Source organism: Pseudonaja textilis, chromosome 2 (assembly GCF_049901715.1).
Source record: "Pseudonaja textilis isolate UNSWEBS1 chromosome 2, rPseTex1.2, whole genome shotgun sequence".
Lineage (NCBI taxonomy): Eukaryota > Metazoa > Chordata > Lepidosauria > Squamata > Elapidae > Pseudonaja > Pseudonaja textilis.
Genome location: NC_141991.1, coordinates 22,924,481 through 22,951,976, shown reverse-complemented (window position 1 = coordinate 22,951,976; position 27,496 = coordinate 22,924,481). Strand labels below are relative to the sequence as shown.

Here is a 27,496-nt window from a genome sequence, read left to right as displayed (position 1 = left end):
TAAGGACTGCATGTTTTGGCTTTTCCTCTTTCTACATCCAATATTACACACAACTGCTACCAGCTGAGATAATGATGAGGGAATGTTCTTAAATTTTGATGGATTAAAATCAGTTGTCATAGAGTTATGATAATACTATGTTCAAGAAGAAAGGGATTCTATGCTCTAAATCCCAGCACTAATCTGCAGTAAATCTTAGACTTTCAGGTAAGTAGGTTACCTGAAAAAATTAAAAAGAAAAGTCCTGGCCTCAAATACCTGCTATCCCAATTCCAGATTCATTTAATTAAAAATTACAACAAAAGCAACAAGTTAGTATGCTAATAAACAATTTCTTGCACGAATCCCATAGAATCGGGTAACCAGGAAAAAAAATAACCCTTGTTTAAATAGGCTAGCAAATTTGTAGAGGAATATAGTATAGTAAGACATTCTGTATGTTACTAATTATATCTTTTGCTCCCCCAATAAAGACACATTGTTCAACAGCATGTTCAAAAGACGTGCTTGTCATTCTTAATAAACAACTAGCATAAGAATACATAAGAGAAACAGGGTGGTATCTTTATATGATACACAAGTGTATGTTACAAGAATTCCATTAGGCACAGGAGCCTCAAGGATTTAAGGCCTCAACATCAGGCCAAATGAGAGAGAAAGAAAGACAGAAAGAAATAAAAAGAGAGAAGGAAGTGTGGTAGTTTGTACTTAACATCTAAAAATGTCACTTTTAAGGTCTTAATAGAAATTGATTTTTTTCTCCTTATAAATCATAATTGCAGGACATCCCCCTCTAGGACATGTTAGTGTCCAAGCACAAGGAAACTGCAAACCATCTTTTTTTTTAATAAGTCAAGCAGATATCCACCGTTTTCTGCTTCCAAGTTCATGAGCTTGAATGTAGTGGCCCACCCAGGCCAAGTCCACCAATTAAATTTGTTTTCTTCACATCATAAAAAACCCCAAAGTCAACCTACGGAACCTCAGAGCTCCTAAAGAAAGAATGCAGCCTTCAATGTGTCCAGAAAGCTGATGCAAAAGGGTCAGATACACAATGGAAAGGGTCTCTTATTAACCAAAAGAAGCCTAAAAGGGCTTCTTAGCTACACCAATTAAAAAAAAAAAAACTTAGGCATCTCCTTTAGTGTAAAAGGCTGTACAATTGATCCTGGCCTCGCTGCCACTCCACCCAGCCCAGTTCCACCCTGCACCCTTTTTCTGAACTGGGAGGGACGCCTTTAGTGCATGGTGCTGACATTGGCCACCGCAATAGCTTCTTGAATTTCTCGTATCACCAGAATCCGGGTAAGCATTTGCTCCATTTGCTCTCGACTGATCGGCTGGATGGAATACCAGATAGGACTATTGGGAGCCACCACTGGTTCAGGAGTCAAATAGAATGTATCATTTCTGCCTTTCACAGTTTGCGGGCTACAAAGAGAGAAGAAACATTAGTGTTTGCTTTGGAAATGCTATTAACGCTATCTTAGGAACAAGGGCTGTTTCCTCTTCCTCTCCATGAAATTCAAACGCAAAACGAAATCCAAAAAGCGCACATTAATCTGGTTTGTTGTAGATTATGAAATCAGATTAAGATAATGTGTAATTAGAATAAAATAAGAATAATTCTTATCAATAGAAATTTTAAGTATATGCTATACCTTTATTAGTTTTTCTCTCCCCCACCACCTCTTTGGTGACTCACTTAAAAGAATTTGAAAACATATGGATATAGAGTATGTGCACCATATTTGATACAGTCAATTGCCTGTTTCCTTTGTATCATGGTACCAAAAAATCCAGTTTTAGTAACTGGAAGACTGCCAGTTAGCTTGGTGATTTCACAGGTCTTTCAAATGAAGCTTCCTTAAGAAACCTTCCCCACTATAAATAACTGCTTAAAGATAATCAGCAACTTTGTTCAGCAACAGCTCAGAGCCAGTAAGAGTGCAAGTCAAAGAAAGTCTTTTCCCTGCTGAAATTATATTCTTGAGCTGCAACAGGATAATAGACTATCTGGATACAATACCAAACAAGTAAAAACATATAAAAATCTATAGTATATATTGTTCAATTCTCCCAATTAGTTGATTAACAAAAGATCTATATAAACCAGGATGCTTCCCACACATGGTTTAGTATTAAATTAAGCCTTGACTAACTAGTTCAGAATATAAATTAAACCAAGAAAATCATTTGGATTACAGGCTTGAGATTCCTATTTACAAGCCTTTAATGCAGTGGTGGGATTCAAATATTGTTGCCACTGGTTTGGTGGGCATGGCTTGGTGGGCCCAACAGCAGAGCAGCGGAGAGAACGGGTTCGGTCTTCGCTGCTCATCACTCCTACCGACTCTCCAGAACAAGGCAGAACCGGTCAAATACCACCACTGCTTTAATGTATATGAAGCTTGTTCAAAGACTGTTTATTTGATTTGTTCATTACATTTAGAAAATGCTCTTCTTCACAGAGGGACTCTGGGTGGTATACAATTAAAATAGACCTTCAGGGCACTAACCAGCTGCACAGTTGCATGCTCCTGTAAGAGACTCAAGCAAGATGGCAGACGCAGATGTTTAGCATTTTCCAAAGGCCAGGAGACGTGGAGCCCATCCAGTGGTGGGATTCAAAAAAAATTTACAACCAGTTCTGTGGGCATGGCTGGGGAAGAATACTGCAAAATCTCCAGTCAGAGGTGGTATTTGCCGAATCTCCGAACTACTCAAAATTTCCGCTACCGGTTCTCCAGAACTGGTCAGAACCTGCTGAATACCACCTCTGGGTCCATCTCACCTAGCTGGAGAGTGTTCCAAAGGGCGATGGCAACAGCAGAGAAGTTTCTCTTCCTTCTGCAAGTTGGAATTCTTTAACTGACAGGGGCTGCAACATACCGTATTTTTCGGAGTATAAGATGCACTCCCCCCTCCCCCCCAAAAGTGGGTGGAAATGTCTTTGCATCTTATACATTAAATATGGGTCCATTTTTGGCCTCCCAAAGCCTCCATGTATCCTGTTCTTGCCCTCCCTGGTGTCCAGAGGCACTTGCAGGCCAAAAACATGTCCGCACAGATGCCCATGGAGGCCAAAAACAGTGTGGTTTTCTCCTGCAGAGTGCCTTTGGGTGCCGGGAAGGCCAAAAATGGGACACACAGAGGCCTCTGGATGCCAAAAATTGGCATGTTGTTGGCCTACAGAGTGCCTCTGGACGCCAGGCAGGGCAAAAACGGGACGCACTGAGGCCTCCGGAGGCCAAAAACAGACACATTTTTGGTCTGCAGAATGCCTTTGGACATCGGGGAGGGCAAAACAGGACACACAGGAGCAAAGTATTTTTTTTCTTATTTTCCTCTTCTAAACCAAGGTGTGTCTTATAATTCGGTGCATCTTATGTTCCAAAAAATACGTTACTTTCCTTGCCTGGCTTTTCTTCAGCCACATAATAAAATGTATGAATCAAGCATTTCTGCAGGTTGTTTTCACTTAATGACAAGTGGGACTGGAATTTTTGCAACGAAATGATGTCAAGTGACCACACTGCTTAGCAATGGAAATTCTGACCTTCCCAATTGCCATCCTTAAGTGAATAGCTATGCGTCATCAAGCAGGGCTATCAGGTGTCACTACTTGTGACTTTCTGCCAACTTCCCCACTTACTTTTCTTGTAAGGAGCCGGCAAAAATAATCATAAATGATAGCCACATTTATTTGGATGCTGCAGAACAACCTGTACCAAACTACCTAGAGACTGAAAGCCCTTGAAGATTATGTTTAATGGACAATTGTGATGGGAAAACTTACCATTTGAAGAGGTAGAAGTCATAGAGTTTTATAGGACACCTCAATGGGTTTTCAGGATTCTCTGTCTGTTCTGCATACATGTCATCTGTAACTGCAAATCAACCCCAAGAGATACAGAACCATGAAATACTTTCTTATTGCGGATGAACAAATTAATGTCAATGTTACTAATGGAACAAAGAACACATCTTTTGTAATCTCTGCTATCTTCGTTGTTGCATATACTACCAAATACTATCTTCCAAATAGTTCTTGCAAATACTATCTTGCAAATAAATAGGAGCCTTCTTAATAAGGCATTGCATGTAGGAGAAATGTAACTTATGACTACCAGAAACATTGACAGTGAAAGCAGCAACTTTACACACAGCAAGGGGGATATTCATATTTCCAACAGATCATATTCATGTGGTCTTTACCAGACAACTTATGTTCTATTTATTATACAAAGTATTTGCAATAAACCTGACAAAAGTTCTGAAAAATGAACATAGCTAAATATTAGAAATTTTCATTTCCCCTCCCCACCAGAAATTCTACCTTTCTGGCCTGCCTGATGGATGCCAAGAGCCTTCAGATACCGGATGCTTGTACTCTTATCTTTAGGATTAGAAGGGTTCTTCTTAGTCTGCCTCAAGACTTTTGAAAAGGCCAGTTTCATATGTTGATCTACTGTTTTCAATAGGAAATATCTGTAGACACAGGAAAAGTGCCCATTGAATTATATTCTCTGTCCCAAATCTGGAAAAAAAAACCAATGTCCCTGACATCCATCAATGGTCAACCATTTATGGACCTAGGCATGAAGTATCTAGATTTCAACAAGACAGAAAGACAGACACAATAGTAAGGCAGCAATCTTTTAAGTTTAACCACATTTTAGGTGAATATGTGTGTGTACGTGTGTGTGTGTGTGTGTGTGTGTGTGTGTGTGTAAAACATGGTTAAACTTAAATAAAAGATTGCTGCCTTACTACTGTATCTAAATAAAATCATTTTCAGAGAGAAATATTCATTTATCAGAGCAATTTGCTTCAACAACTAGGGGAAGCCCCATGTTCAAAATAAAGAATAAAGTGCCCTCCAAATGATATAGAAACACTATAGTAAAAATGTATTCTTAAAGGATTAGGATGGCCTTTTCAGAAAACAGAAGGCTGGACTGCAGCCAACATTTCTGAAACTGTAAAGCCAGTTGCCATAAAGAGCAAACTTCCATTTCTAATATCTGACTACAAGCTGATCATCCTGCAGAAAGAGGATTGACTTAAAATCACATAGGTTAATGATGAAAGCAGAATTTGAAAACTAGAAAATTATTGGTCCCTAATTTCTTCGTAATTATACTATAACCAGCTGTGGATTTAAGTTTAGTCAGCTTGCTTGTTTACTTATTAAAATTTTATGCCACCCATCTCCCCTACAAGATGACTCTTCCACATTTTTCTGGAAGTTTGATTTGCTCTTATTAATTCAAAATTCTTGGAAAAAATAGGATTCCACCTATTTTAAAATAATTGGAATGATTTTATTTAGGTAATGCTTCCATTGGTACATACTTTGTATTAAAAAACATGAGAGTGGTTAACAAGGTAGCAGGAGAGTGAGCTCCCAGCTGTTTACACTCCCATAACATCTCTTCTGTCACATGGCTGGGAAGAACATATCCTGTGCAGATAAAAAGAAAGCATCAATACAGAGATACCAAACTGATGCTCCTCCTAAGAAAAGATACAAACATTTCATTTCTCAACAAATAATCTTTCAAAATAAAAACCATTTGATTTGTGACAGCAAATTCAACCAATTGTTTAGTTACTGTTAAATATTTACATGTTTCTCTCAACTGCCTGTTTGAAGATTCTCTTACCCAAAGAAGTGATCCTAGGCTGCACATCCTTGAGAACTTCGTGTAACCATTCAGTGAACCGTATGTAATAGAGATCTGAGAAAATGTCATCAACTCGTCCATTTTCAAATAAGTACTGCAAGAAACAATAACACAGTGGAGGTGGGAAAAAAAACCTTACAATGGCGTTCATTAATGAAATGAAATGACACCCTGTATGTTTAATGTTATATTCAAAATCCCTCCCAGTCTGAAGTAAAAAGTGCTTTTAAATGAAAGCATTTCAGTTCAGATTCAAATAAGTTAATTTCAGAAAATTGCAATCAATAAATAGATGCCCTTTACTTTCCTCAGATATCCAAAGATTTATTTTAACCAGGGCTTTAAAAATCTAAAAAAAAGTATTTTTATCACATGAAATCAAGAGCATTATCCTCACATTCGTTCAAGCAGCCTGCAAGTCTCATACATTACTTGTCTCAACCTTGAATTAAACAGAGCTAATACTTATTCAGGTAAATTTCCAAAATTACTTTCAGCTATTAAAGCCAGCAGTTATGGTGATAGAAATTGCCAACATTTGGTATTCACTCAAATATACAGGGAGTCCTCAATTTACAACCACAACTGGGAATGAAATGTTCATCAAAAATCAGTAACGCGAGTCAACATGTTAACAGACCTGACTTACGACCATTTTTACCATGATCATTAAATGAATTGTGTGGTTAAGTAAATAATATATGGGTAGCAATTTTGCAATATTTTAGGGGCTTCTCTGAACATTGTTTGAAATATCAGTATCCTCTTAACTATAAAAGTACAGAAGAACAAATTGTAAAATACTGACATAAAATTTCAGCAAAACTAAATTCTGGTATAACAAATACTATTTCGCTTCTCAAACTGAGGTATTTTTAAATATCAGAGTATATCAGTAAAATGCTTCTTTATCAGGCATACATCTACCTATTCACTTTCACTTTCTTGCTTATCTCATTTGCATGCATTTTAAAACCTGGATTATGGAATTCTTTCTCTCCCCCCACTCCTCCCATTCAGCACCATGCAATCATTGGAGTAATTAGAAAGATTTGAAGTCTTCAACTTATTAAAAATGGTATTAAGGGAGTTTTTTTCTGTAAACTTACTAGCAAAGTTAGATGTTAGGTAAGGATTTTGTAACTTATTATTTTTTTAGAAAATATAGTAAATACATGGTATATATTGGTTTTATTGCTTTGGTGTAATTTTTGTGTAAGTCTTAGTTTTCCCACTCCAAATATGTCCAAAACTATTAGTAGTAATAAAACTATTTATAGCAAGACTTTCCATGATGGCACACCTTTTGAATGCACAGAAATATATAATAAAGAACATCTGGATCATAGGGTTCGCCTTCATTATTGCGAGCTTCACGAGTCATTAAGCACAATCCGTAATTTAATTCTGCTACAGCTGAAGATATGAGATCTTCTTGGAATCTCAATAACTGGCGTCCTGCAAACAAGAAGATAAGATCATCAAATGGCATTTCAAATCCCCATTTAAATCTCATTTTTCTTGACCCATTCTGCTACAAAATCACCTCTTCCTCCTTCAGCATACTGGTGAATAAGTAACCAATATTTTAAATCTTGATATTGAATATACAGCCTGTGCTCATCAAACCTTTTGGGGAGTCATCCAGAACCCTTCCAAAATTTGTTGCTAATTGTAACTTTTAGTCTGACAGAATAAAAAACTACATGATATCATCAGTAACACTGTTAGCTACAGTTAATAATTCATTACCAAATTTAGTTTTTATCTTGCCCCCATCAAGGGAGGTAATCCTTTACTTACAATCACAACTAGAACCAGAACACCTATTACTAAACAATGCAGTTGTTGAGTTGCATCCAATTTTACAAACTTTTTTGATGTGGTCGAATCACATCATGTTAAGTGAACTCAGCTTCCTCCATTGACTTTGCTTGTTGAAACCCCATGGGAAAGTTGCAAATAGTAACATGATTCCACAAAGCTGCAACAGCTGTAATACATGGCAGTTGCCAAGCACCTGAATTTTGATCACGTAACCGTGGGGAAAATGCAATAGTTTTAAGTGGTAGGATTGGCTGTTAATTACTTTTTGCACTGCTGCTGTTAACTTCAACGGGTCCTAAAATGAATAGTTGTAAGTCAAGGACTACCTGTATCTTACCTAAAACACCCAGTATGGCCCTCATCCCAAAATACACCCATAATATGTAGTTTTTTTGAAACAGCATTTAGGTGTTTTTTTAAGGTGGTATAATGCAAGTCTAACAAATATAATGAAGGTTTATCATGCTATTAAAAAATAACTAAATTCCCAAAATCATTGCAATGCAACTGAGGACATGGTCAACTGGAAAGCCTAAGGCACTTACTACCAATGGGTGCAAGCCGGTTCTGTGATTCTTTTTCCATCTCTGCATTTTTAGTCTGTGCCCAGCTCTTCCATACTTCTAGTCCTTCCTCTGGCTTGAGAGACTGCGGAAGGAGAAGTTCGGGGGAAGGCTGAGGCTGTGGTTGCTGTTCCACTTCAGCTACCTGAACAGTTTGTGCCTGTGGAAGAAAATCATTTTAGCAACTCCTGCTGGAGTTTCTTTAAAGCAAAAAAAAATTATTTGCAAGTTTGGTGCCTTTTTATATAGTTATGCTTATGAACCCATTTGTAATTTATACAAAGAATTTCTTATTTCCATAAATTATTAGGCAGATTTCACTGACAAACTCTTATTTGCTCTATAATTAAAAAACAAAAAATGCAGTAAATTTCACTTTATTGTAAGAGGTATTCAGCTGACAATATGATAAATAATATAATAAACAATAAAAACAAAGCATGACATGCAAAGAAAAGCAACAAAGATGATTAGGGGACTAGAGGTTAAAACATATAAAGAATGCTTGCTGGAACTGGGTATGACTAGTCTAATGAAAAGAAGGAATAGGGGAGACATGATAGCAGTGTTCCAATATCTCAGGGACTGCCACAAAGAAGAGGGAGTCCAGCTATTCTCCAAAGCACCTGAGGGCAGGACAAGAAGCAATGGGTGGAAACTAATCAAGGAGAGAAGCAACCTAGAACTAAGGAGAAATTTCCTGACAGTTAGAACAATTAATCAGTGGAATTAATCAGACTTGCCTCCAGAAATTGTGAATGCTCCAACACTGGAAGTTTTTAAAAAAAGATTGGAAAACCATTTGTCTGAAATGCTATAGGGCTTCCTGCTTGAATAGCGGGTTGGACTAGAATGGCTTCAAGGCCCCTTCCATCTGTGTTATTCTGTTGCATGCACTCACTCTATGCAAAGGCATAGGGAAAAAAAGCACATTCACAAAGGGCTCTATCCATCTTAACCCAAGACTTAGGAAAACAACCATGTTTTCAGAACCCTAACCATGTAGGTGCCACAAATTTCAGGAAGGTTTTTATTCTAGAGAATAGGCACAACAGAGAAAGTCATGTTTCCTGACTTCCACATGCCACCATTTAATCGAAGGAGCCTGGACGGCACCAACTCTGGTTTCTGTATCAGGCAGACAGAAACCACTGAAGATAGGCAGTATCTCTGACAATTTGGCCTTAGGACACACAGGGCTTTAGCAAGCAATGACCAATATCATAAATCACACTTGCAGGCATACTGCATAATTCATGAAGCAGAGGTGTCACATAAACATACAAGGAATGCCCGCTATTGCCAATGTTAACTGCATTTTCAACCAGTTGAAGCTTCCAAGTGTCTTTCAAGGGCAGTCCCATTTAGAACACATTGCTATAGTCAAGCCATAAAATAGCTACTCCAGGAAGGAATCCAACTAGTAGGTATATCAGGTAGAACTGTGTGTGCAAAGGTTCCCTTGGCCATAGCTGCTTTTTTAAGCTTTAAGCAGGAGCTGGGATTACGCAAGGACTCCCAGATTGTGTATGGTTTTTAATGGGGAAGCACTACTCCATCCAAGTGTATGGGTGAAAAATATTTGGCTCCAGGAGGCACTAATATTCAGACATTTAGTCCTGATAGGATTGAGTGGAATTGGTTACACACCACCCAGGCCTACACAGCGTCCAGACACTAGGGTAGATTCTTAGTAGCCTCATCTGGCCAGCCTAGGGATGAAATATATAATTCATCAGCAACAACATACCGATATCAAACCCTAAACAGATTATCAGATTCACCAGAACAAGTTCATGTACATTTCTTGCCATAATTGTTAAGTGAATCACTACAGTTGATAAGTTGGCAACCTGGTTGCTAAGTAAGTTCCTTGGACTTTGTTTGTCAGAAGGTTGCAAAGGGGGATCACATGTCTCTGAGATGCTACAACAGTCATAAGTATGAACCAGTTGCCCAAGATCTTTATTTTGATTACATAATCATGTGGATGCTGCAAAGATTGTAACGGTGAAAAACAATCATAGGTCACTTTTTTTCACAGTGACATTGTAACGTTGAATGGTCATTAAATGAACTGTAGTAAGTCGATGATGACCTGTACTGTGAACAATGGTACTGCAATGGTACTGCAATATTAAAGCCCATGCACCATCTCCAGACCAATTTTACATAGGTCATCAGTAAACACTACTAAAGCTGAAACCCAACTGAAATGGGTCTTGATCATCTGCTTCCTCCAGTTTCTCTGCAAGCTGACTGTAATCTTAATTAATAACCTTCCTTGAAAAGAGATTGCAGGTAGGACCATAGTTGTCTAAAACCATTGGGTCCAAGACTAGTCCTCTTGATGACTTCCTACAAGACCAAAACCATGTCCCCCTCCAAGGCCAATTAGTTAGCTTCCTGACCATCTTAAGAAGCCAAGAGGGATTTGGGCCCAGTAAAGAAGTGGCTGAACTAACAGTGTACAGAAATCTATCCATCTCCTCAGGAATCACTGGTTCAAACTTAGCCTAAATCATACCACAACACTGAGTCTCAGGTATCTTGGTCAAGCCTCCCACACAACTAGAGTTAGGAGTGGATTTGAGTGACCCAGTTGCCATAATATTCTTCACAGTGGCCCTGCCTAAAAAGGGCTGCTGAGTGTTATTAGTGGATACAGTAAGCATGACTTCTTCTTCTTCTGATAATACTATCTGTAGTTTCCCAGAGCAGATATCACCAAAAGCAAGGCTTAAGTTTCAGCAAGAATTTAGCTTATTATTTGTATAAATGTGTCTAGACTACTACTTTGATTATGTGCCATCATATTGGTATTGACTCTTGGTGACTATGGAGATTTTTCTCTAGGAAAGTTATTGTGTAAGGCCTTAGCAATCGACTTTTTCATTGTACTGTATTGTTTTTTTTAACAGATCTATCTATTCCTCAATTGGATGGATGCTCTGGATGGAATGACTCAAAATTGAGGACTGGAAGCTTTTACACACAGCATTTCCCCCTCTTTCCTGCATATGAATTAACTTTCAGCAAAAATGCTTTTAAAATTCTATCAGATGGAAAGCAATTCAAAGCAAATTCCATTTTCCATTAACCTTCTTTCACTGTAAAAGTTTAGATGTATAAAGGATTTGGCCTGGAAAAATTCACTGTCCCTTTCGGCTCTTAAAATTTTAATTCCAGAAATAATGGTGTTTGTGGTGGCAGGTTAGTGGGAAGGGGTAGCCATTCAACTAAAGTGACAAATGTTTTTCAAGCCACAATGACCTTTGTATTGTCACTTCCTCCTAAATTATCTGTTCATCTTTTGTCAAAAGGGTAATATCTCAAACTTGGGATACAGGCCTTTTTTAAAACGATTAAAAAAAGGTCTGTATCTATTCCTCTACAATTTACATTTTTAATTCATTTTAAGTAGCTACTTCTTTTAGATCAAAGGACAGGAAAAGCTGTTAATTTTAAATCCAACAAACTAGGGAATTTAAGGATTCCTCACTGCCAAAAGTACACCTCAGTTCTAACAATAAGACAAAGCATACCACTAGAATATAAACTGAGAGCAACCCTCCCTCCCCCATTCCTCCTAGCACTGATGATGTCACTTAGTTTTGGTAATGAAACATCTGCAAGAAAACATCAAGCTCAAAGAGTACCAAGGCCCCTCACAAATAAGTTTGCCTTTTTATAACGCCTATTTATGAAAAACTTTCTAAGGTTCTTACCAGGATATATTGTAAACAAAAACTTATGTAACAAGTAGAAAGAACCTTGTTGCCTGGCTGAATACTAATGTATTAAAAGGCACATACTACTGTATTAAAAGTATCTATATACGGCCCCAAAACAAGAGGAATGGTTTCCTTCCACAAATCATAACAGAATAATAGAATTGGAAGGGACCTTAGAGGTCTACTAGTCCAATCCCCTGCCCATCCTATGCTATTTCATAACACTCATGCTTCAAATTAAAATTCTCTGTAAATTTATTTAACTTCACATTAACATTAATTAACATTTTCTATCAGCATCATAATCTACCACTCCAGGCTGTCAAATAAGATTACCTGCACAGGTTATCAAACTATAGGAATTTTCTATTAATGATGATACGTGCATTCATAATTAGGAAAAAAAATCTATAGGATCCTTGCCTGCCTTTTACTTACCTACCCTTTACTAAACAGACCTACTCAGAATTAAGAGTACAGTAAACACTATGGTGAAAAAACCTACTAAATCAGAATGAATCTAAATTATGAAAACTGCATAAAATGTAAAAGACTATATAGCCCAGCAGTATGTGGGAGGCCACAAGTTCTCAACCGTTATTGTAATATAGAAACTTTTCAAATGTTACCAGTAAATATTAGCAAGAAGGGCAGACAGCATATAGAATGTGGTCTTCTAAAAGTCAGAAACATAGAAAAAATCAAATGGTAGTTCAAAAAAACTTTGAGATTATTCTGCTCAAGCCCAGAAGCTTTTCTAAATCTAAAACAAAGCGCAGGCGTGTAATTTTTCTGCATAAGGATTCTATGATTTTGCTTATAGTCATCGTACAAACATTCTGAAGGTAAATAAGGTAATAAGTTTACATAAATTAACACTAGCCAGAATTTTAACTAAGTTTCCTTCAACAAATTATAGTTAGCACAATGGTTTAGTGTGTTATCAATGGCTTAGTGTAGTATATGTACCTGCCATGGTTGTTCAAGAAAACTTGGTTTAAAACTTTTAGCTAATGTAATTTATGAAATATGTCATCAGAATGTTTCTACAATACTGTAGATCGGTAATAGTTCTACTTAGGAAAGCCATATAAGCCATATTAAGCTTTTCTTTTTAGCAAAGGTAAAATATTTATCACTGCATTTAAAAAGCCGGTAAAATCCAACTACTTTGAAGTATATTTGCCAAATGTATTTTAAATGTATCATAAAAACATGAACTGTACTTAAGATTGGACATGTCTGTCAACAGTGGATAACTTCAATTATAGCCACACCTATTAGATAAAAATTAGCTCAAATGGAATATGAACCATTAAGTAGAATTCAATTTGGACCTAGTTTCAGGTTTCTTACACACTATGCCATGAAAGAGGGAGGTTCAAACATATTTTTAAAGCCTCAATATATATTTGTTTTCTCCACATGAGAAATAAGCAAATCAGCTATTTCCAGATGTTTAAAACTCAAGTGCATTGCTGAGGAGATGGAACTGTAGTTGGAAATATTTAGACAGCACCAAGTTTTCATTGTGCCAAAGGAGTAATTTACCATTAGTATACATGAGCTTTGTATTCAACCTATGGTTCAGAATTAGAAGGGGTCATTTAAGCAACCAAATCCAAATCTGAGATAGGAGTAAGACTCCAAATTAAAGCATCTGTAAAAAATGGCAGTCCATTCTCTAAATATATTGAGTAAAGAGCAGGCTACCACCAGTCTTGATAATTGAGTCTATTGTCAAATTTTCCTTACTATTATTTTTATAAAGCTTCTATTTTCCAAACCATTAACATAACTCTTTAAAAAAACCTTTAATTTACCCTTTTCACTGAATAAGCTAGCAGTATGATACCATAGATAACTTTCATTCATGTATTCATTATTTTGCATGCTTTTTAACATTTCAACAGTGCAGTTATAAACAGCATATAAACAGCAGGTACTTCCCATGGTAACATAGAACATGCATAGAAAAAAGTAGCGTTTCCTATGTTTATAAAAACCATGAAACAAACAAAAACCAAAGAATGAATATTGTGTCCCAGCCTCTTATGCAGCATTTTGTTATTTTCTGTATCTAAAAAAGTAGATGTTTAACCTGAAAATTAAACCATACTTTATGTCTAACACAAAATTTCTACTTGACAGTAATAAAAAAACAAGAACTAATGAATTGTTTAACTTCTGCAATTATACAGAATTGGATCTAATCATCTAGATCACAAAAATCTTTGTATAGTAATGATAAGACAGCTTATTTTAGTATGTCTAATATTTCTGCAGAATTCATTGTCAAAAAAAAGAACCTGGCAATTGTATCATCTTTAGCTAACTGATTTTATGTTGTTGACATTATCATCTTATGCTGGACTTTTCCATTCAAGGAAACCAAACTATCTGAGAACACAGCAGTACTTGATTCAGAACAAAGTGTGCAATCCAGAGAAATTCATAAGCCATGCTGACTCATATCAGACAGATCATTCAAATTCCCCAAACACACTTAGTCTAAAAAGAAAACTCACCACAAAGCAGATGGTGTAAATGGGTACTATCAGTTTACTCCTTTTCTAACTTTCTTAGGTCCTTTAGAGTTGGAAAACTTGAAAGACCAGGCTTGTGACGGATAGTTATAGAGAAAATCTATTATGTAGTCACTAAGAGTTGACAATGACCTGATAGCACATAATCAATCAATCAATCAATCAATCAAGGGTATCTAAATTGGCTATCTAAAGCTTGTGACCCTGAATGTACAGGATAGATGTATGTGGTATGGAATGGCACTTCCATCTATCTGCCCTAAATCTCCCACCGTTCAGCTTCACAGGATGATCAAGCATTATAATGGGACAATTCCACCCCCCCATCCATTTCCTTCAAATTGTGTAAAATGGTATATGCTTCAGAAATTTTCCCTCATTTTCCCAAGGCAACGATTCTCAATTATTGCAAACTTTCCAATGGCCTCCATTTCCTTATTAATTTTGATGTTATTTTCTTCCTGTAGTATTCCAAGCATGATGCACTAACAATTTGCACAGAAGCATTTCAGTAATTATATTCCCATTGATGTTCTTGAAGAACAGCATTTAAAGCTTAGATAAAAATATATTAAAAAGCAAATATAAGTATTCAGAACACAGTGAGTAGACAAGTCTTCCCTTTAAAACTGTTATCTTTTACAGAGATGACAATCCTGACTGTATTCAATTATGCAACCCTGCAGATGCTCGCCTCATAAAGATAGCTTACTTACAGAGCAAGTAACTTGCAACTGTTGTTGCTGCTGCTGCTGCTGCTGCTGCTGTACTTGCTCTTGTGATGTGGACTGCTGCTGTTGTGGGTCCCATATATGAACCGTCTGTGCTGTATTCTGGTAGGTCCCTGCCACTGCTTGCACTGCCACTGGAATGTGGATATTGCCATTCATAAACTGTGCTGGGAAAAGGGAATTGGCAAGAGTTTGCACTACTTCCTCATGAGAGTTTTTCACTACCGATGCACCTCCCACCATCTTATCCTTGTCGTCTTCTAGCTTCACGGTGGCCAAAGTTGTTGGGGAGCCACTAACATGGACGGCATTGTAGGCCTCCTGAGGAATGGCAATATGGGTAATGTTTTGCTGCTGTAGATCACCACGTGGTTGGGCAGAATAAACAGGGATTGTCCAAGTCTCCCCAGTGGGACTAGTTATGGTCCCGGTGGCACTGTACAGGTGGGCACTATCCACCGTTAACAAGTCCGGCCTTAAGGACACATAACTCTGCTGCTGGCCCTGGGGGATGGTCAGAACTGTAGCTACCGGCTGCCCTGAAATAGCATAGGACACAGTAATAGGCATATCCACTTTGCGCTTCTTTACTGGCTGAAGGACGCTGGCGGTGCTGATCCTTCGCTCGCCTTCCCGTGGTGAGCCTTGCTGAGATGGAGGAGGGGAAAGTGCTCCAACTGTCTGAATTTGGATTTGCTGTCCTCCAGCAATCGCCTGCCCTGCCACCAGCTGGGCCTGGATCTGCTGGTGCTGTATGTGTTCCTCCTGTATTTCTGCACCCTGGATTTGCTGAGCAGTCTGCACATGCTGCACCTGGATCTGAGCCGCCTGTAACTGAGAAGGGCTGGGGCTCTGAAGGGCCTGACCCTGTATTGTCTGGGGTGCTTGCTGCTGTGTTTGGCCTTGGATCTGCACCTGGACCTGTATTGGCTGCTCTGAAGCTTGATGAACAGTGAGCTGAGGAGAGAGCTGCTGGGTGGACACTGGTTGAGGGGACTGCTGAACCTGAACCTGCACCTGCAAAAGCAACAACATGAGCAGTTAGTGTATCAACTCCAAAATCCCCAAGACATTTTGGGGACTGGAAGCACATCCAGTTAAATAAATGAATAAACCGGGATTAGGACTTAAATATCACAGGAACCCAATCTGCTGAGCAACTACAGGAGAATATCCGTAAAGGAAAAAAAAATGGTTAATACATCTTGGTAGAATCACAATATGCACTACATGTTTACCACCACCACTGAAACCTCAGTACAAGATCAGCATCTCATTGACTAAGAATCACAATTCAAAAACAGTCAATCTGATCCTTAACATTTAAGGAATCACCAAAAAATATTTTTTTTCTTCAGTCATCTGAAGACCTTAAAAACAGTAAGCATTGTGGAGCGGAAAACTTCTGTTTCGAAATACACCAAAAACACCTGATTGGATGTGCATAAACATAATAATATTAGAATTGTTTTTGGCAATGTAAAAATTTTGGAGGATTACTGATTTGATCAGTACTACTAGCAATTTTGAATAATATTTTAATGTAGACTTATAGAGATTTTTTAAAAAGATGTTATGTTCAAAAACTTGGAAAGTAACTATCTTTGAGGGGTTACAGTTAAATCATGCATGTGGTGTTGCTAAGAGAAACTGGAAAAAACAGTAATATTCTTATTCTTGAATTTATATATCCAAGGATGGATAACTAGCTTATTTGTATTTTATAAAGGTAATTTTATTACTAATTGAAAAAAACACCATAACATTTTGTAATGTTAGAAAATCATACTTTAAAAAAAAATGTAATTTAGGAACATACTGACATTTGATGAATATGTCATATATATCATTTTCCCCTTTGGCTTTTTGGGGGGCAGGGAATTAAGTTCATTGTTTTAATTTTTATTTTTCATATTTGATTTTATTTTTTGTAAAGCATGTTAGGATAAACACACATGCACACTCTTATATAAACTCTTAAGTTGTTCTTGCTCAATTAGCTTTCAGCCACTTCAGTGTTCAAGCAAAAACAATTTAGCAACAATTAAGCTCTCTCTCTCACATGAAATAATGTTATCCTGCTGTACATGATAGAACAAAAGGAAAGACTGATGGCACAAGAAGCCTCCAACGTATAATTCAAAGCTAAATGTAAGGAGACGCTAGTGATACGAATTGTTCATATTTAAATTCTTACTCCTTGATGGCAATATTAAGAAAGTTGGCATTCACAAATGCATGTTACAGAACACTGACAGTTTTGTGTAAATTCAAATATTTTTTCTTTTGCATTAATTCAGTCTGTGCTTAATAATCAAACAAGGGCAGGATGCTATTTATTTGTTCATATAGACTATTTTATGTGCTAGTTAAAATGTTTTCCACAAGTCTCTACCATAAGGGAAAAACATTATATCAGCTTCTCTTTTACTTTAATTGTGAATGGTAGTGGACTGCAGCCCAGGGGTTAGGGACCCCTGACAACTAAAGCCAGCTGGCCACAATAAATCTATCTTTATATCCAGTTTGCCACTGCCTGCAAATATAATCTTTACTATTCTTTTCTTTGTACTGTATTATACAGTATTGTACAACAAAAAATTTGTATTACTATTATAAATGCTACACAGTAGCTACTTTTCTGGTAATTAAGTAGTATCCAAACAAGGCAGCACTACTAAAATCAGAATTCCCTGTAGTATTGCAGGAATACACAGTATTATGCCTAGGTATTGTTGATTTTAAGTAAATGTCAAGGGCACCTACATATTCTGTGATTTCTGTTTCTATTGTAAATGCCCTTTGAAGCAAATTAAATGAAAGAAGTTCTAGAAGAACTCTATATGGGCAGAAGAACGTATTTTCTAATTACAATTCTTATCACTAGCAAACAGAATATTGTCCAACATATTCATATGTTCTATACACAATGCAACTGGAATCTTATCATTTAAAAGCCATCAGAGTTTAGATCACAAAATATTGGCTTGTATTTCTGTACTTCTCTTTCTCTCTGAAGAACTAAAGAAGCTTCTTGGGTGAGAAGTGAAATGTTAAGGAAAAAACGAAGGAAGTCCAGTTGCCTTTTGAAAAGCATCTTTGGGACAACCATGACTCGGATGACTGCGAATCTCCATAGCCATGCAAGGTTAACATTACCTGGACTTGTTGGGGTTGTTGCACTTGTATTTGTTGCTCTTGTTGGGTTTGTTGCTGGACACTAGTTGTAACAGGACAGGCAAGTTCAAGCAAAGATCCAGCCACTTCCGTGCTATCTGTATAAATGCAGTTGCCTCCTTGCTGATATACCATGGTTGTGGTAGCAGCTGTCTGTTGAAATTCCTGTAGGGCTTCAGGGCCCTTGGAGGCTAGGGAGTCCAGGAATTCCTTCATCCTATGTTGGGGGATTGTTCGTGCTTTCACACGGATGTATTCTTCAAAGGAAATTGTGTTCTCCAAAGAATTATTCATATTGCAAAGTCCTCAGGGTTCCTTAGAAGAAAAAGCCAATAATTTATTAATTTTTGAGTTTAAACTCTAGATCACTGGCTTCACATCTGTTGTCTTTATAAACCAGTTGAATCTTTCTTCAGATCAGCCCCATACAGCTATTCACTATTAACTACCAAGAAACCTATTGAAATAATTATGCATAATATACGAAGTTAACCATTACCTGAAATCTGTCATCACTCTATTGCCTCTTTTCAAAACTGGATGAATAAAATTAAAGCAAATCAAATCAAGCAATTTAAAAAATGCAACTATTTGAGGTCTCTTTGAAACTTCAAAAAAGCTGCACAAGTAATTAGCCAATTTTAATAACTATAGCAAAATAGCACCTCAGTGTTAAATGGAAAACAATGGTAAATTGATGTAAAAGGAACTTGCTACATTTTTTTCATATTTTAAATTTCCAAATTCAAAAAGTTAAATGTTCTTGACTGTCAATGCAATTCTGATTCAGAAAACTAAGTGTAAAACATTACTTAAATCAAGGGATTTTATTCATGGGAATTTTTTTATTTATTACTCAAATTTATACATCGCCCATCACACTAAATGACTGAGTGATTTACAAATATATTCATACAAAAACAGTTAAATGGACAAACTTAAAAAAAATGAAGGGAACACCCTCAACCAATCAATCTGCACTGCAATGGATACTGATGTGTTTTTAGATGCAATTCAACGTGCTGGTCGTTACTACAAGCCTGATATGGCTTGAGACTGGAGTACATAAGGGATTCCCTCATTTTTCCCAAGTCTCTACTTGTCTAAATAGTCAAACAGATGGACATGCTGCAGATCTCATCAGCCAAAGAATGCTGGTTGATGGGGATCGGAAGGTGAGCTTTTTTCTGCAGTAGCCCTGTTGTATAGAACATCCTCCCTTTGGAGATCAGAATGGCCCCAACGTAAGGCCCTAAAAACCTGGCTATGTATCCGAGTCTGGAGCACAAATTGTGCCAAAGGCCCCGCTTCCTGTTTATATTGTTAACTGGTCAAATATCTTGCTCTTGTATATGTTGAATTGGATGTTTTTTTAATGCTTTCCCTGGTTTTATTGTTTTTGTTTTAAAATGTTTTAATTATATTTTCTGAATTGTAAACCACCCAGAGTCATTGACGGAGATGGGTAGCCATAGAAATTGAACAAATAAATAAACCACTCCCAGGATCACATACCACCAATGGATCTCCAGGCCATTTGACAGAGTCAGAAGTCCCCAAGAAGAATAAGGGTTTGCCTCACCCCAGGGGATAAGACTAACCATACATTTATACATACTTAAATATATCTGACATAATTAAAAATATCTGACAAACATTTATGTGACTTCTGTGCAAGAATTCATTTTTCTGATGTTTAAGTTTCTATTAAAATATATACGAACACACCATTTAATCCTTTGAAAGAACAGGAAAGGGAGCACCCAGAAAAGCTCCTTTAGGGGATGAGTAGGACTTCACTGTTCTATCTAGTTTCGTCTTCCTCATTACGACTAGTAGAACTGCAGAAAGTTAAATTAAGGCAAATTAATTAACCTACACTGTTTAAAGCCATTTAATATTCTTCAATGTGGATTACATCCAGGCCTTAAAATTGCAATTAAATTGCAATTAAAGAAGTTACTTGGCCACTGTCAATCAAAACAAAGTTATAGTAATTATAGCTGATTCTGAAAATTCTAATGCATATAATATTAAGTTTCTTCTCTGACTTTGACAATAACCAGGTAATAAAGGACAGAAAGGTTACAACCCTTAGTGTGCAGAAGTGATCACGAAGCATGTACACATACACATCTGGATCTAACTCATTATATTAAATTTAGTAATCCGCTATTACAGCCTATTCCTGCATTAACAATTTACTATAATACTTAACATGGTTTGATTTGTTTCTGATACCATTTTAATGTATTGAGGCATTACGGAATATTGCTATATTTCATATGGAGAGAAACCATGAGTCATATTAACCAGTTTAACTTTTTAAATAATGTCACCCTTTTCATTTTAGGTTTGTATCAGGAACTGAATAGTAAGGGAATCAATGAATCATCAGATTAAAATGTTACTTTATATAGGTAATTCATATCTTATTCACTTTATAAAGCAGTAAATCAAATACCAGTTCTATATTTCAGCTGCACATAATAAAATTAAAATGCTTAATTTTTGATAAAGCTTTCTTTTGCAAGTCAAAACTAATGATTCTATTCCCCTAGCTGCTGACCCAGTAAGCACAATTTCCCAAGAGGAATGAAGATTAAATGTATCATCTACACTTTTGCTTAGAAAAAAACAGTGTGTCAAAGGGAAGAGTTGGCAACCCTAACTAAAAATCAACCAACTAATAGTTTTTTAAATATATTTTGACAACTGTATGATGGTTCTTCCAAATAAAAAATTACGTTTAGAAGAAAGCTGTAATATTCTGAATTGGAATAGTTATGAATATGGATAATTATATGCCATCCAGAGTTACTTTTTTGTGAAATAGGTGGCTATATAAATTTGAATAAAATAAAAGTTTAGTAGGATTTACACAGATGCTCACAGCAAACTGACTGTCTTAAAATAATATGGATAAAGTTGTGTCATGATGTTAATTCCACCCTTTATATATGGAATCCCTCTTACAAATATGTATGCCTTAGTATTTTATTCACAATATGTTTCAAATCTCCAAATGCCTCCAAGGCAAATCATAAAAGATATGGCTAGGTAGAAAAGTCTGGGTTGGGTTAAAACTGTTTGCCATTAAGTTATTTAACACATTTATTCCTAGAGCCTCTTAAGACTGGAATCAAAAGTACTATTACAGCAATAGATGTCCCTCTATAAATACAGAATCTGAATGTAATTGTGTAAACTCTCCTGCTTGGGGGGAGGTGTGTGTGAAGTAGATGACCTACAAGGCCCCTTAATCAGTTAATTCATTTAGTCACTCTAACATTAAAATCAATTTTAGTTTAAAAAAACAGAAGCAAACAGAGTAAATAAATATTACCAATACATATTTCAAACATAGGTATAGTTTTGGAGAAATGTAACATTTATCCATCTTCCCTTAATATGTATGAGTTATAAGGGTCATGCCTACAAATCTATTTACTAATTATTTTAAAATCAGGTAAATTTCATATAATAGATATGAGTTTTGAGAAAAAGGAAAAGTTTGTTTTTTGTAAGTTTGCTTGAACTGCAAATTGAAGAAATAAGGAGCATATGATTATCCAAAAGATTGTGAATATTTCTCAATACACATGCTGTAAGGACTTGTATACAGCCTTCAAATAATTGCCATGAGGATTTTTAATATACCTTACTTGTGCGAATAAACAAATAACTGAGAAACTGAGAAATAGTAGTAAATATTGGGACAGTATTCTGTCCTTGAAAACTGTGCCACTTAATTCTGAAAAATGAAATGAAGAATACACTGCAAAATTGGGAGAAAATAAAACATTGTGCTGTATTTCTAGGGAATAAACTTAATGGTTACTTCAAAGGTTATATGAGAACATAACAAATCCAAATAAAATTATTGTACTAGGATCGCTTGTAAATAAAAACATTATCCAAGAAAAGAACTTTCAACATTTCATGTGTTCCCTTTACAATACAAAGGAAGTAAAACAAAGACAAGTCATATACAATGAAACACACACTACACAAAAGTACAACTCTTAAGTTCTCTCTTCCCTCATACAAATCTCCCCACATTGTAAGGAACCTATTTAGGCAGATTCTGAAAACTAAATCAAACCATAGCCAGAAATAAAATAGCACTTTTTATCTCAATAAGGGAGAGTAAGGAAATAACTAAAAACAAATCTAGGCTAGCATCATATTACTACTCTCTTTTTCTCCCTCCAATCAAAAAAATCTATATTTTAGTTAACAAAACTATTAATATGGTTTAATGCAGGTTTAAACTATCAATAACCAATTTATAACCAAGATATAGAATTTTTGGACTTAACTGAATTCTAGGTATTGCAGTTAGCCTTGCTTATATTCCTTAGAAGTACTAGGATTTGTGATTCAGGAGTATTAGGAGAGCCACTGCATCTCCAATCACTAGTTTATGATCCATCATAGTAAAGATTTAGACCATGTATCATGGCTTGAACTATCACATAACAATATTAAATTGGGAGCATTTTGACAATTTTATATTTTTTCAAGTTATCTGCTAATAACTAACGCTCATGTTTACCATATATTCTCTTTTTCTATAATCCTGTACAGTTTGTTTGCACATGCAATTATACTTTCTTACATTAAGAATAGAAATTTTAAAAATAAATTACTTTGAAGGAAATTATTGCAGTGCTGAAACAATAAGCAGAAGAGCAGCTTAGGTTAGCATTAAACTTTATGATCAAGTTCTGCTAGGACAGTTTTTTAGAAACATACCCATCTAAAATTCAAGATTATCTAACCTAAGCAATTTTATCTTCTTGAAATCTTCCATTGATCTTTAATTTATTAAAGCCCCCAGATAATAGAAAGTGAAAGCAGCCTATTTCACCCTATCCCAATCTGGTACTATTATCTAGATATATGTTACTACAGGTAGTCCTCAACTTAGGACAATTGAGCCCAAAATTTATGTTGTTGAGAATTTGTTCCATGAGTTTTGCCCCATTTTATTACATTTCTTGCCACAGTTAAGTGAATCATTGCAGCTGTTAAGTTAGTAATCTGGTTGTTAAATGAATCTGGCTTCCCCATTGACTTTGCTAATCAGGCTACAAAAAGTGATCACATGATCGTGGGATGCAGCAACAGTCATAAATATGAACCAGTTGCCAAGCAACTGAATTTTGATCACATGATCATGGGGATGGTGCAAAGATTATAACTATGAAAAATGGTCATAAGTCATTATTTCCAGTGTCATTGTAATGGTCACTAAATCATTTGTTCTTAGTCAAGGACTACCTCTATTTGTATCTAGATAAATGTTACATTTATCAGCATCTCTGTCAGAGATAAAAATGAAAACCACAACATATCTGGAGATCTGTTCAGCAGACTCCAAACTTGGTAATTTTAAGACATGTGGACTTCAACTCCCAGAATTCCCCAGTCAAGATGGCTGGTTGAGGAACTAGATAGATAACATTAGGGTCAGTAGAAAAAGTAGATTAGCAAGCAGTTAAATCAGAAAATTTTAGACATTAATAAAGTCAGACACACACGAAGTATATAGGCAATGTAGTCTAACCAGACAGCATACTGTACATATTTCTGATATTCATGTTCTAAACTCTTTATGACATTATGGAGAAGACAGAACAAAGAAATACACCTACATCTGTAATATTAAAAATACATAGTTATGTTACAAAATACATTATTTAAATAGACAGGGGTTCTAAAAATTCTCATTTTTCCCCCAGCAATAAGTTTTTGAGTAGTAAAATTTCTACTGTAATAAAATGAACTAAATATATCCAAAGTCATGATCTTTGTGAGGGAATATAGTAAAATATAGTAAAATCATTCTGTAGAAATAAATGGATCCACTCAAGTTCTGGATGAGTTCCAAAGCTTGAGAAACCTATGCAATATGATTTTACTTCAATAATAGAAAATATTACACGGCTATATTACTTTATACATTTATATACTAAATTGCAAGATTCCTGGAACTTTGAATAAGCCAACAATATACCATAGCACTCTCTACAGTACTGCTACTACAGATCCATCTGAGCCAATTTCTTATCTAATTCATTTATCAAGACATTTTGTGAAACAAAGCACAAGGCAAGCTGGTACAGTGTTTGTGTACTATAGTGCATTGTGCATCATATTATATCTTACTCTCTAACCAAAGGGCTGACAGGATAAAAGTCAATTAAGCTAGCACCAGTTTATAAAACTGAGCACCAACGCGTCTATTTCTTCTTCAAAGTTAAACAAGGAACAATGCCAAAGATACAAGCTCAGAGACTGAAAGCAAGCCAAAAACCATCTTTCACTTTTATTATCATTGCCCATAATAAACATGTTTAAGTATGTCCTATTTTGGAGGAATTGGCCACCACTCTCAGCGACTTTATATATATCCTCTCCAGGACCGAAATAGTTAAGTTACTGAAAATACTGTAACTAGTAGATTATAGTGAATTAAAGGAGACAATACTTGAAACCTGGAACAAATGTTTTTTGGGTAGAAATAAAAGTTAATTAGGTGTTGAGAATCCCACTTGCTTATCTGAAGTTTTCTTCCCTCATATAAATTAGCTCATTGTATAATATTTAATACAGCAGTTTAAAGCTCCTGACAAATACTACTGGTTCTTGAACAAGGCCCGGACCTCAAGGGCCCCACCTCGCCTTCGTTATTGCAGCCTCCAGGCCGAGGGCGGAGGTGAGCATTCTGCGCTCCGCAGCCAGCGCGATGACCGGCGGCATGGAAATTTGGCTTTTGCAACCGGCAAAGGACCATGAGGGCTCACCCCCGCCTCCACCCGGGGTTCTGCGGCACCGGGGCCTACCGGCCTCATCCTGGAACTTCGCCGCTCCGGAGTCGGCGGCCGGGCGAGACAAATCGCGCCCACTCACACGTCGGTAAATTCTCCACCTCGGCTTCCCCGGCGCGTTACAGGCGACGAGAAGGCCCTCCTCCCCACCTTAGGTGCCAGTGGGCGGGGGCGCGAAGGAAGGCTTGGGAACGCAAGGCGGGGCCCTGCCCGGGGAAACGGCGCAGGCCTCGAGTGGATCCCGCCCTGTCAGCCGCCAATCTCCTCCACGCGTGCACGCGCTGGCGGCGCCGCCACACAACAGCCAGGGCCGGGAGCGCGCTCCCCTGCCCGCTCCCCCCCCCCACTTCTATGCCGCTACCGCCGCCACCTCCTCCTCCCGTCGCCGTCCTCCCTCCTTCCCTCCCCCCCACACACATACACACTTCACCAAACCAAATGTTGCGCCTCCCTCCGGAATTCCGCGCCTCACGCTCCCGTTTAAAGAACGCTCGGCATCCCCCGCAACTGAGTTCAGCTCCGCCTCACCCCGGCCCCTCTTGTCGCCTCGCGCCGTCACCACCTCAGGCCCCGCGTCTTTTTTCCCCTTACAGATCCCTGGGCGCCATCTTACATTCAACCCGCCGCAACCAATCGGCGCCCGCCTTGAAGCTCGCGACAGCACCGCCTTCCAAGCCGCGCGAGACCTACATACCTACGCCCCTTGCCTTAAAGTGGACGAGCGCCTGCGGAGGGATAGGTGGGGGGGGGGGAGTTTGAGGGACGCGCAACGAGGAGCGGTGGGAGTAAGTTTAAAGAACAAAAAGAGCTCGCGGGAAGGTGATTGTAGTCCCTCTCTCGTTAGGGTTACTGGTTCCTCTCGCTTCCTCCTCCGTCCTCGTAAGCCCTGGTTTTGCGAGTATTTTACTTCTCAATGGGGTCATTCTATTCTGCCCTAGACAGGTTGTTCTCTTCGCCCACTGATTACTCTATATATTACAACATTTTCTTGTATACGTTGTAACGCTTCTAAAAATAAAATACTACCTCTCGCACAAAAAACTCCACCAGTATTATAAGGGACAGCCTCTGTCGGTAAAGAGTCTTGTCGGTAAAGATAATATAAAGCGCCCTGGGAACTAAATTGGGGATAGTTCACACTCTTGAGTTTTTGCTTTTTCCAATCCATGGAACATCAAATTGAAATACTAAGAATTTTGCAGAAAGTTTCTGCAAAACGCTCTCAAAATACATACTTGCCACAATAGAAATTAATAATAAAAGTTCTATAACATGTTTAAAGTCGGGTGATTAGAAGAATCCTAGAAAGAACTGTTCCTCTAGGGAGGGGCTAAACACTATACACTGCAGTAATCATGGAATTGGATTTATTTCTTATGAAAGAGTGCTCAGTCTCTGCATCCTGTTCTAGCAACCTACAACTTCTGGAGTTAAGTTCTAATGCCTCTACTAAAGGCTAACAGAGCTCATACATTTTATCTGCGTGGTACTTGATACTTAAACTTTCTACTCATTTGCCATCCAAGAAAAGTTCCACAATTTGTAATCAGTGAGCAACATACTATATGCATGTTAATATTTATAATGCAACGGCAGAGCAGTGATGCTTTCTTAGTGCCCTCTTAAGATGAATTCCAATTTGGAGTGAAGAAGTCTGAAGGAATTAGTCTGTTTCCACTCTGTCAAATTTCCTTCCAATCAGCAATTTTCACTCAAGTTGGATCTGTTTTGAAGCATTATACTGAAGGTAATGGATTTCAGCAGCATTAAGAAAATAATATTCTACAGTTCAAAGAATTTTATTTAAAAACATTTACACATTGTCAAAAGTTCTTATTCCTTTTTTTCCCAACTAGTGCTAAAATCTAACCCAAAGGTTTGTGCTTGCTTCAGACATAATCAATTAATGTGATATCTTTTGATGTGGGTACCTAAATTCACAGGAGTAACTGTTGGGCCTAACCCATTTATCAAGAAGAAAATAGTGAGACAGCCAGAATAAATGGACATCATTGATAGGTGCATGAAACTCACTGGGAGAGGGAGCCAAAACTTTCTAGTAGATAAAAAAAAGGAACAGTCTTGTCGAAAGGTTTAGAAATATAGTTCTCATGTTTGAGAAATAGTCCATTAATTATTACCATAATTGGAGCAACATATAGAAGCATCTTAGAAGGGCTATCTCACTAGGCCACATTGCAACTGACTCATAAATTAAAGGGCACCTGTACCCAGCTCAACAAAATATATCAAATAATTGGTTAAAAGTGTGTTCATCTTTGTTTACATTCAATTTGAAATGTTCACTTTTTCCAATATTAGCAATTAGAGGAAACCTGCTTGCTCATTTGAAATGCATGTAAATAAAAAACATCCAGATGAGGATACATGT

General features: G+C 37.1%; 1 protein-coding gene across 17 annotated transcripts; it reads right to left on the bottom strand.

Moving 5' to 3' along the window:
• Nucleotides 1–493: 493 nt before the first annotated feature.
• On the bottom strand, nt 494–25,775 carry QRICH1 (glutamine rich 1). Of its 17 annotated transcripts, none has more exons than XM_087923527.1 (11): nt 25,718–25,751; nt 19,997–20,109; nt 18,251–18,583; nt 15,077–16,108; nt 8,063–8,240; nt 6,994–7,148; nt 5,670–5,784; nt 5,359–5,467; nt 4,340–4,491; nt 3,800–3,890; nt 494–1,431 (listed from the first exon to the last, which is right to left on the bottom strand). In XM_087923527.1, exons 3-11 carry the CDS (start codon nt 18,560–18,562, stop codon nt 1,239–1,241), a joined length of 2,337 nt encoding a protein of 778 aa, XP_087779653.1. In that variant the 5' UTR covers nt 18,563–18,583; nt 19,997–20,109; nt 25,718–25,751; the 3' UTR covers nt 494–1,238. The 17 variants fall into 17 exon arrangements, with proteins under 17 accessions (XP_087779653.1, XP_087779652.1, XP_087779655.1 ...); XM_087923526.1 differs by having other exon boundaries at nt 25,526–25,739; XM_087923529.1 differs by having other exon boundaries at nt 25,530–25,739.
• Between the last annotated feature and the right edge of the window lie 1,721 nt (nt 25,776–27,496).

What these genes read in the sequence shown, in the direction of transcription:
- QRICH1 (XM_026717858.2), bottom strand. Translation starts at nt 18,562, where the DNA reads ATGAATAATTCTTTGGAGAACACAATTTCCTTTGAAGAATACATCCGT. An exon ending in CCGGCTTGCACCCATTGGTA is followed by an intron (nt 7,149 to 8,062) that starts GTAAGTGCCTTA and finishes TCTTGTTTGCAG; the next exon opens with GACGCCAGTTATTGAGATTC. An exon ending in GCCTAGGATCACTTCTTTGG is followed by an intron (nt 5,468 to 5,669) that starts GTAAGAGAATCT and finishes TTATCTGCACAG; the next exon opens with GATATGTTCTTCCCAGCCAT.